Source organism: Thalia democratica, unplaced genomic scaffold, assembly GCF_965202585.1.
Source record: "Thalia democratica unplaced genomic scaffold, ktThaDemo2.hap1.1 HAP1_SCAFFOLD_238, whole genome shotgun sequence".
Lineage (NCBI taxonomy): Eukaryota > Metazoa > Chordata > Thaliacea > Salpida > Salpidae > Thalia > Thalia democratica.
Genome location: NW_028139354.1, coordinates 75976 through 88138, shown reverse-complemented (window position 1 = coordinate 88138; position 12163 = coordinate 75976). Strand labels below are relative to the sequence as shown.

The following is a 12163-nucleotide window of genomic DNA, read 5'->3' as shown; positions in this document are numbered from 1 at the left end:
ACAATAAAGAAGAACACCTTGAACCTAAGTTTTTTAAAAATACAAAGAAAAACCTGGAATTTTGAATGAAAATCACTCAAAGACCAAAAAAACCTAGAATTTTAAAAACTTTTACATGATAAGTAGAACAATTTGATTTGACTCAAAATTTAAGAAAAAAATGGAAATTTTATGTCATCATAAAAAGTTTTCTTTTAAAAACACATTTAAAGTTCCTAAAAAATATGTTTTATACTATTAAACACAGTCTTCTACCTCAAAAATAAGTTAAATCTAACAGTAGACCGAAAAACAAGTACTCTAAAAAAAACCTGAATGAATTTGAAAACCTTTGTACAATATGCCCAAAGTCAGTGACAACCTCATTTAAACTAAATGCTTGTGGTTTTTAAAATATTTTTTGATTATTGAACTTTTAAATAATTACAGAAAAGAAAGGTCTAATCTCATTTCGATAAACCCAATTTCAGGTGTTAGAGCTTGAAGCTACAATTCAAAAATAGGGTTGATTAATAGTTAGATTCTCAGCATAATTTAAAACTTTTTAAGTCTCAGTGCAACTCAGGATAGTTTTTTTTTTTAGCTTTCAGGATGATTTAAGCCACTATGGAGTTAATTAGAAAAAAAAGGTTAATTTTAGGTGTTTTTAAATACCTTAATCCTTTTTAAATTTTCTAAGTCATTAATTAGATATTGTTAATCAGATATTTTATAGCCAAATTTGTTGAATTTGTCTTAACTTTTATTGGTATTGAAAAGTTCTTATATTTGAATATAAAATTGTTAAGAAATGTGTAAAGAATTAAAAAAAATTTAAGATGACTAGGTATTGTTAAAGGTACTCAGGACAGATATGTAAGTTTACAAAATACAAATGACATCTAAAGTTATTAAAGATATTAAAGTTAAAATTCATTAAATAAAATAAATTTTTGCTGGTAGAGCTTGAAAAAACAATTCTGTAATAGGACTGACCAAAAGTTAGCTACTCAAGATAATGTGAAATTTAAAATTCTCAGTGTACTTCAAGCTTTTTTTTTTTGTTTTCAGGATGATTCAAGCCATTATGGTGTTATTTATTAATTTTTAAGGTAACTTTACTTTGTTTAAAAACCTTTTTTTTTAATTCATTCTAACTTTAGGTATTTTTAAAAACTTTATATTTATTTTATAAATTCTGTAAATCATGAATAAGATTTTATTGCTCAATATCTAATAATGAAACATTTTTAGCTGAAACCCGGAGAATCCTTTAAATTGACAATTAAGGCAAAAAAAAACCCGGAGATTAGAAAATCTTTAATAAGACTTTGAAAAACCTGGAATTTTGGATAAAAATCACTCAAAAACTTAGAAAAAACAGGAACTTAAAACATTTTTTACATAAAAAGAAAATGAAAAAAAATTTACCATTTAAATAAAATCATATTTAGTTTGAATAGTGAATATTAAAATAACCACAGGATTTAAAATTTTTATTTTATTCAAATAAAATAAATTTTAGTTGGTAGAGCTTGAACAAACAATTCTGAAATACGGTTGACTAAAAGTTAAATACTGAAAATATTCTAAATTTTTAAAGTCTCAGTATAATACAAGTTTTTTTTTGTTATAGGATGATTCAAGCAACTATGCTGTTATTCACAAAAAAAATTAGGGTTATTTTAAGTATTTAATAAACCTAATAATTAATTAATAATAATTAATAAATCTCTAAATCATGAATGAGATTTTTTCGTTCAATATCTAATAGTAAGACATTTTTAGACAAATTTGTTCATATAAACTCTTATTTTTTGTTGTTATTAAAAAGTTTTTAGATTTAAATAAAAAACATTTTAAAAGTATGTTAATAATATGTTAAATAAGGATTAAAAAAATCGATATGACCAAGTATTTTTAAATATCGTTTAAAACTACTCGGGAAAAATTTAAGTGTGTTTGTTGAACATAAAAGATATTTTTGAGTAAAAATAGTTTTTAAAGTTTAAAAATTTGTAGGCTAGTTGTTTTTAATTACTTATGATAAGTTATATCAAGTTTGGGGTTATAAAAAATCAGGATAATTGGTATTCTTAATAATCCTAGTCCTTTTTCATTAACTCATGAATGAATAATCGTTGTTCCATATTCATATTTAAGATTTTTTATAGACAAATTTGTACAATATGTAAATCTTTATTGTTATTAAAAAGTTTTTTAATAATAAACCTTTGCATTTAATTCTGGTACAGTGTATTTCGTTTATGTAATTAAAATTAAATTAAGTTAAATGTACACAATTAAAACTAATTTCTAATTCTTTTTTAATTTTCGTAGAAAGCTTAGTTGTAAATAAAAATGGCAAACAAAACGGATGATAAATACAAGAGTTGTGATGACATCAGGCTCGGTGAAATTATTTTCGATGAAGGTGACCTCAAAAAGTTTAACATGGAGTACTGGCATCCTGAACTCAGGAAGTACGAAGATTTCAGGCACGAAGATTGTATGAACAACTTGAGGTTGGGAACGAGACACCATTTGAAGGTAAATTTCGAAGACGACAAGTTTACCGACGGTGATGAAAACCTGTGGTACAATTCGTACGACTGTACGCACCACCAACACGCTGAAGATATGTACAAAATGTTTGTGGAAGAAGTTCATAAACATCTTGTGGAAAACGTTTTGCCGAAACTCCCACCAGTTCAAGATGAGAGCTTGCTCCAATCACTTGCTTTTAACTGGAACATTTACAAAACAACAATTGACAATTTCTCAGAGCTTTTCAAGCATCTTGAGCTTTGGATTGATGATGTTCCAGAAGACGAAGTGCCAAAAGACGGAATTAAAAAGATTGGTTTGAATGGGTTCAAAAAAGAAATCGTTTTGAATATAAATATCAAAGAAAGGTTGAAGACAATTCTGAGTCAAATTACTAACAATCACAGAGTTGGCATAGAAGTTAATTGCGACGAAATAAAGACTCTTTGTGACATGCTAGTCGAGATGGAGTGTTACGATGAAGTTTTCGAAAAAAATTTCTTAGACCAAGCAGAAGAATACTACTTAAGGGTCGCAAGAAAAAACATTGTTGACATGTCGTCACACGAGTACGTTGTCGAGGTCGAAACTTTAATTGCAAACGAAAAAGCACGCACAGGTTCGTACGGTAATGAAAAAACTACTGATAAGACCAGAAGCGTGTTACAGAAAATTCTCATTTCTGACCAATTGCAAGCAATAACTCATCGCGTAGGATGCGGCGGAGTTCCGAGAATGTTCGAAGAAAAATCAGAAGAACAGCTCAAGAGTGTGTACGAAACTTTCAAAAGAGTCAAAGGTGGACATAAAATTATGCAAGACTGTTTGGCAAGTTATGAACTAGCAGCAGGTGAAAAATTGTTGGAAGAAACGGCTATACCATCACAAGCCGCGAAGAAAGTCTACGGATTGGTTGAGCTGAAGAACACTTGTAATAGAATTGTGATAAACTCCTTTTCCGACAACCATGAGTATAAGCTTGTGGTCGACGGCACCTTTAATAAAATTGTCACCAACAAGAAAGTCTGTGAACACTTGTGTATTTTTATTGACATGAAAAAAATTAAATTTTACACAGGTCAGGAACAAAAAGAGATGGAAACAGTTTTAAATCACTTCACGACCATTTACAGAAAAATAACCGATGAAGTAAAACCTGATTTCAACGCAGCTTTTAAAAAGTATTTGTGCAAAAGACTCGTGAGGCCCAAATCTCCATACATGGCCTACGACAAAATTATTGTTGGTTGGTTGAAAGAATTCGGCCACCCGTACGACTCCAAAGAACCGATCAAGATAATAAAAGACTTCGAGGCGTCCAGAAAGTTGAACAAAGCCTTCAGGAAAGAAGGAAATCCTTGCAGAGATGTTAATTCGACTTTCAGAGTAGTGAGCGCTCGCACATGGCCTGCTTATAAAAGGCTTGACGCAAATCTTATACCTGCGGTTGTAAGAGACGGCTTTGAAAGATTTCAACATTTCTACCATAATAGAGCGGAAGAGAATACATACAAGACTTTGAGAGTTTTGAACAAGAACTTTTTAGCCGAAGTAAGCTTAGACTTATCAGTCAAGACATACACTCTGCAATTGTACTCATATTACCAAATACCAGTTATTGAGCTTTTCAATCAGAGAAGTCAATTTACTTTCGAAGAGATGTTAAACCAAACTAATTTGTCGGAAAACGATTTAACGGAAGTACTTCGTTCTCTAACATGCGAGAAATTCAAAATTCTTTTGAAGAATCCTTCTGGTAATACTTACTCACCCACTGACAGCTTCACGGTCAACCAAGGTTTGGATCATGAGTCCGACAGGATCTACGTCCAAATGCTTCCGAAAGCTTAAATTTGGCGGAAACAGCGTTTTTAGTTATAGGTTAAAAATTTAAAAATATACATGTTCATTGTATGTATAAATAGTGATATATTTGATAATTTTTAAATATCTTTTGTTAAATGAAAATTCCTAAAATAAAAAATCTTTATATAATTAAAATAATTAAAAAAATTTAGCAGCACTTTTACTTAATAGCTTCTGTTTAACTTTTTTAAGGCAGGTTTTGATTTTGAAACAAACTTTTTTTTGTTTTGAAACTCGTTTCTTGTTCTTATGTCGAAGTTTTTTAGGTGCAAATAAATTAATTTATATTACTAAAATGTTTTGTGTATTTTTTTAAACTTACATTAATCAGATTTAAACTGCTTATTTATAATATAGTACTTATATGTAGATGAAAATTAATTATTGTGGTGTTTAAAAGTATCTTTTGTTGAACAAAACTACATGAATTTGAACCCCTGCTTTTACAAAACGAAAAACCACGAATATAGAGAAAGCCTTGAGTAAATAATTTTCAAAATTGGTTTAAATTTTTTGTTAATAGGAATCTGGTTGTAGATCAACATCCGACCAAATACTAGTTGAAAATAGAATTTTAATCATGCAAGACTGTATACGCATTAAGAATTAAAATATTTTATACTACGTTTAAGATACAGATTATTAGAAATATTAAAATAAATTTAAAGATATTAAATTTATTTAAAATAGCAGTTTCAAAGCTTCATACCTAAATGAGCTGAACAATAATGTTTGTAACTTCCTTTTCAGTCCTATTTTATTTAGATTTTACGTATAAAACATCAGATATTGCTATTCTCAAGACCGTCCTTACGTTATTTTAAGTTATCCACGTACCTTTAAAAATTGCAACTGATTACTAAATTTAGGTTTTAAATTTCAAAAGTTCATAATAAGTTCCAAAAACTACTGTGAGACTGAAATTCTATTTTTACATCTAACTTTTTTTTGCGAAGTTAAGTCACATGTTTTAATCAAAATAAGTTTTTGCATGAGCTCCATCACAATCAGCATCTTTAGTGACTATTTAAAACTAAAAAATCCTAAACTATGTAAAGAATTTTAGTGTTTTTGATGCTAATAACGTTTACTTGTGGTGAAGAATTTCTTATGAATTTATTGAATTAACTTAACAGTCTACTAGAATTAAAAGATTGCAGTAATGAAAGGTGTAGACTTTTTTTGTAAAACTTATGTAAATTTTTTTACATTTAATGTTTATTTTATTTTTTACATTTAATTCTTTATAAAAACCTTTAAGTTTAAACAGAAGTTTAAAACTAAAATTTAAATATGGCAGAAATTTTTGTTATCAACATAGTTTAAATTTTTCTGATTATCAAAGCATTTAATAAGTTTTGTTCTTTCATTTAGATTTAAGCAACAAAAATATGTACACTGGCTCTTCTTATGCAGCTTTTGAATGGAAAATTTTTTAAATATCAAAATTCACGTAAAAGTTTTGTGTAAAACAAATTCGTACGTATATTTGAAATGAAAAGTGTAATAACCATTTATAGTAAAGTTAGAAAACTATAGCTAAATAAACTTGTTTAAAATTAAAGTTACCTATATTTCTTTTTGCACTAACGAGGTCTTTTAACGAATCATAGTTTGCATCATAAAGTCTTGAAAGAATAAACTATAATATTTCTCCTCTATTAACTGAGATCCTTTTATTTTTTTAGTAAAAAAAGTGCTTTACTAACTTTATATACCAGCATTGAAGTCAAGTTACAAGTAGTTGTTGGTTGAGCGATCGTTAACCCGATTTGAATGCTTCAGGTAGTAAGATGAAGTCAAGCGATCAGCACTTTTTGTTGATAAAATTTTAGCAAATTATTTCAGCTAAAACTGTTCAGTATCTTATATCATTCTTTAACCTTTTTATGTACAAAAGTAGCTTGTACAAGAGATATGAATAAACTTTAAACGATTTAATTTTGAAAATTGCTTTCTTACAGTTATACTTCCGTAACAGAATGTTTTTATAAATATTAACGAATAGAATAAACTTAATTCAAAAAACATACATTTAATAAAATAGTTCTAATGTCATTAAAAACAAACACAAAGAACTGAAATATGGTTAGAAACATTGTTAGAAAAGTTATGCCTTGATGAAAATTCTTCTGTGCTGACCCAGTTTTTATCTGGTTACTAGTGTGCTTATTTTTACAGGTACTTTTGATTTTGCGACTGGAAAAAAACTTTAAGTTTCAAAAGTATCATAAAAGCACTATTTGCATAGTTTTAGATGATTCGAAGAAACTTTAACCTTACCTCCGACCGATTTTCTAATTACCATCCCAATGCAAAATATATAAATTTAATAAAACAATCCTTAGTAATTAAAAAGTACTAAAATTTAATTAAATGTAGAAAAAACAAATGTACATTACTAACTTAATACAAAAAGTTTAATATTTAAAACCAACCATGATTTAACTTCAAATTAACTTTTTTAATAATTAGCTTATAAATTAGTTCGTGTTGCACATTATAACAAATTTGTAAACAGTTTTTGTATGTTTGAATCTCTTAATTTCTATGATTATAGTATAGAAACCAAACTTCGTAATTAGTTTTAAATGACTTGATTCGCATATTTCTGGTTGAAATAATACTTTTGTTTTTAATTGGAATTTTTACATTTGTACTACTAAAACTTAAGTAATACAAAAGTAATCAAAAAAATACCAAATAAGTTTGAAATTAAAACGAAACAGTCAATAAAACCATTTTAGTAAGAGCCACAACTCTTAAAATATATATTAAAAGATAAATTAAACAGTTACTTTTGTTTAGGTTTTATTTAGTTTAAAGTGAAGTACTTGATTATGTTTGAGCAATGCGTATATTTAACTATTCCTTATTGTCAGTGATACACTAATTTAGAATTTAAGAAATTCTTAAGCGCATCTAACTTGTTGATTTACTTAGAGACCACTAAAAGTAAGAGTCAAAGAACATTAAAAAGGAAAATCAAATGTACCTGATCATATCAGTAATTGTAATAATTGTAAATGTATAAGAATAACGGTTAGCGATTTTGGTACTTAAAAGAATGTAAAAATAAGTTTGAGATTTTGTTCAGCAAAGCTGTTTTAGTTAAACGTTTTATATCAATTTTCAACAACAATTAACTGAACCAGATATTACCAACACATTATAAACTTTTAAATAGTTGTACATGTATCAGTTTACCATGTATGAAAAATTATGTGCATTGTTAATCTTGTAATATACTGTAGTACATAATTTAGTTATTTTAAAACTATTACATTTTATTAATTATTTGTCTTAAATATTTAGTTGTTTAACATTAATTTCTAAATATTTTGCACAGTTTTTTATTGACAATGACTTAAGAAAAATTGAGACGGCTTCTACGCGAAACAAACTATGAATTTGTAATTAGTATCTCTTTGAAGTGGTCTATTAGTATTTAAAAGCTCAAGTATCCCCTCCTATATTTTATTTTTCTTATACTTATTATGTATTTTCTTTTAAATCAAACTAACTATTTTTTGACGGTTTTAAGGAGAAATTAAAATTTATTGAAAAATATTTAAATTAAGATTAAAAAAGTATTTTAGTGGTAAAAGTTATATGATTATTTTAAATAAAAACAATCCACAAAGTTTTATTATTTTAATAAGAAAATTCTTCTATTTTTACAAAATGCTTGGTATAAGAAGATGATAACTCACCTGATATAGATGTTTTTAAGAAGTTGACCTGTGGTAGGGGTGCAGATTGATCAACAGTTAGGTTAATTCAACAAAAACCTAAAGTTTTTGATAAATATTTATTTAGAATAAAATAATTATAGTTAGATGAAATAAAAAACATTTAATTATACGTTTGAAGTATCATTGTATAATAATTAATACAAAATCATTGGTTTTAAGTTGACTGTTAACAACTTGAGTTAAAAATTTATAATAATAAAATAAATCTATAATTAAACTTTTATCCTTTATCATAAGAATATAATATATCTCTTTAAAAGCAACACTTAAAATTCGAAAAACACTTTAGTAAAATTCATTGTGTTGACGTTAGTTTGGTTTGAACGGCTTAAAAGAAATGATTTAATAAATAATTAAGTTCAGATACAATAACATGCTACATTTTAATTTTAGCAGTTGTAAGTAGTTCCACAAAATATTAAAATTTTTGGATATGTAATAAATTTTATGTTATTTTAGTTAACTTAAATATTCTTTTTAATAGTTATTATATACTATGCTGTAACTTATAAACCACCTTATTTACACTTCTTTAATTGTATCATAAAAAACAAGCTAAAAAAAAATTAAATCAATTACAACGTGTTAATAGAGAAATTTGTTTCTTAAACTGTAATTTATATTTATAATTTTTATAAGTATAATTAAATTATTACCATTAACGTACAATAAAATCTTGTTACTAATAATAAGACCTTTTTACTCATTTTAAAAGTTAAGAAGTAGGAGTATTTTTTACAGTTATACAAACTTTATACTCCGTTAAAAAAATTTCAAACTATTTATAGCACAATAGTTACGATCGTGTCATTATTTTATATACCAAAAATAAGCTAACTTATATTGGTTATAAAAACTATTTAAAAAACTAGTTTTGTTATTATACGTCTAACATAAAAACATTAATTAATTAAGTCCGGAAAACCTAAATTCTACCGCTGACGTGACTATTTTGGCCTATTTACAAATTGGCACGAAGACCAGGGACTAATTGTATTAATTTTCTGTATCCAGTTTTATTGTTGGTATTATTAACTTTAAATGTTTTTTTAACTGTATGATTTTTTAAAATGATTGGAGCAATCAATATTAAATTTATAATTATCCTTTGTTTTGCGATTTTTTGATGATAATCTCTCTGTGAATATGATAGTTTTTTGAAATGAAAGTAAAAATAAAAGCTTTAAATATGTTATAAGTACTTCTATAAAAGTTGAACTTTAGTTTTAAAAATCTTTTGAAAAAATTAACTCTATACGTTTGATCAGATATAAATCCGTGAGATCTCACAATCACTGTGAAGACGGGGCGTCATCTAGTGGTGTTTGAATTATGACGTCAATTGCAAACGTTCACTTATACGCTTGTGCTAGTCATCAAGGCTGAATGCTTAAGAAGCATTCAAATATATTGAATAAGGTAAGTATCACCAACAAGGAAGCAATTCCTTTTTTATAATTTCATGCTGATAATCAAACTTGCGCAACATACTTTTGCTTTTTAACTTTAAAACCGACACAGCTAAGGCAGCTTAATGAAATACTTGATATTTTGCATAGTTGTTTTCACGTTTACGTCTATATCGTAAAACTACTTAACACCTTAATGATTTTTTCTAATTGAAGACCTTTAAACTTTTAATATCTTACTTTTTAGAAACTAATATGCATTCAACTAGAAAATGATACACCTTAAGGATACTTAAAAAAATAGGTACGATATAAAAGTATTATTGACAATGTTAACATCTTAAAATGTAGTTAAAGTCTCAGATAACAGAAGGTATTTTAAACGGCCGAAATTGATCTGAACTAATACTTCATTGATAAAAGTTTGAAAAATGTCAAGTATGGGAAACTCCCCTTAGTTGATACTGGAAACTTCTAGTTGAAATTAAGAATAAGCAAAATATTAATATTTTTTTCAAATTGTTGCTTACAGAAGATTTAAAAGTGGTAGAGCATATGATTTTTAGCTTCCACATACAAAACTACACGAAAAAAAAAAAATGTTTAATTGCATTAAAATTAAGCAAGTTATGAGTATTAAAGTTTTTCAAGGTTGCCTTTTAATGGGACCCACATAAAAGGCGAAATAGGCCAACAAAAATTAATGAAAACATGTAAAAGTTTGTCAGGATGTAGCATAAGCATTAGGCTAAATGTGAAAAACTAAATTTTTGCAATAGCTGTTAAATTAACAGAGTATGAAGGGGTGGCCCAACCACTAATACTGACCAAAATTTAAAAAAATCCCACATGATTCTTAATAAAAATAATTTTGTTCATTAAAACGCACTGAAAATGCTCAGACTACGCTCACAATGACCGTGGTCTGCTTTCCAATAAGCTTTCGGGTGTACTTTTTGGGTCCGGAAAACCTAAATTCTACCGCTGACGTGACTATTTTGGCCTATTTACAAATTGGCACGAAGACCAGGGACTAATTGTATTAATTTTCTGTATCCAGTTTTATTGTTGGTATTATTAACTTTAAATGTTTTTTTAACTGTATGATTTTTTAAAATGATTGGAGCAATCAATATTAAATTTATAATAATCCTTTGTTTTGCGATTTTTTGATGATAATCTCTCTTTGAATATGATAGTTTTTTGAAATGAAAGTAAAAATAAAAGCTTTAAATATGTTATAAGTACTTCTATAAAAGTTGAACTTTAGTTTTAAAAATCTTTTGAAAAAATTAACTCTATACGTTTGATCAGATACAAATCCGTCAATTCTCACGATCACTGTGAAGACGGGGCGTCATCTAGTGGTGTTTGAGTTATGACGTCAATCGCAAACGTTCACTTATTAGCTTGTGCTAGACATTAAGGCTGAATGCTTAACAAGCATTCAAATATATTGAATAAGGTAAGTATCACCAACAAGGAAGCAATTCCTTTATTATAATTTCATGCTGATCATCAAACTTGCTCAACATACTTTTGCTTTTTAACTTTAAAACCGACACAGCTAAGGCAGCTTAATGAAATACTTGATATTTTGCTTAGTTGTTTTCACGTTTACGTCTATATCGTAAAACTATTTAACACCTTAATGATTTTTTCTAATTGAAGACCTTTAAAATTTTAAGATCTTACTTTTTAGAAACTAATATGCATTCAACTAGAAAATGATACACCTTAAGGATACTTAAAAAAATAGGTACGATATAAAAGTATCATTGACAATGTTAACATCTTAAAATGTAGTTAAAGTCTCAGATAACAGAAGGTATTTTAAACGGCCGAAATTGATCTAAACTAATACTTCCTTGATAAAAGTTTGAAAAATGTCAAGTATGGGAAACTCCCCTTTGTTGATACTGGAAACTTCTAGTTGAAATTAAGAATAAGCAAAATATCAATATTTTTTTAAATTGTTGCTTACAGAAGACTTAAAAGTGGTAAAGCATATAATTTTTAGCTTCCACATACAAAACTACACAAAAAAAAAATAACAGTTTAATTGCATTAAAATTGAGCAAGTTATGAGTATTAAAGTTTTTCAAGGTTGCCTCTTAATGGGACCCACATAAAAGGCGAAATAGACGAACAAAAATTAATTAAAGCATGTAAAAGTTTGTCAGGACGAAGCATAAGCATTAGGCTAAATGTGAAAAACTAAATTTTTGCAATAGCTGTCAAATTAACAGAGTATGAAAGGGTGGCCCAACCACTAATACTGACCAAAATTTAAAAAAATCCCACATAATGCTCAATAAAAATAATTTTGTTCATTAAAACGCACTAAAAATGCTCAGACTACGCTCACAATGACAATGGTCTGCTTTCCAAAAAGTTTTAGGGCGTGCTTGTAGGGTCCGGAAAACCAAAATTCTACCGCTGACGTGACTATTTTGGCCTATTTACAAATTGGCACGAAGACCAGGGACTAATTGTATCAATTTTCCGTATCCAGTTTTATTGTTGGTATTATTAACTTTAAATGTTTTTTTAACTGTATGATTTTTTAAAATGATTGGAGCAATTAATATTAAATTTATAATTATC

At 27.3% G+C, this 12163-nt stretch overlaps 1 protein-coding gene across 1 annotated transcript; it reads left to right on the top strand.

Annotated features, from left to right (window-relative positions):
- The first annotated feature begins 2340 nt into the window (after positions 1-2340).
- Positions 2341-4377, top strand: LOC145845988 (cullin-3-like). The gene has a single exon (XM_082952952.1). It carries the CDS (start codon positions 2341-2343, stop codon positions 4375-4377), a length of 2037 nt encoding a protein of 678 aa, XP_082809078.1.
- Positions 4378-12163: the final 7786 nt, after the last annotated feature.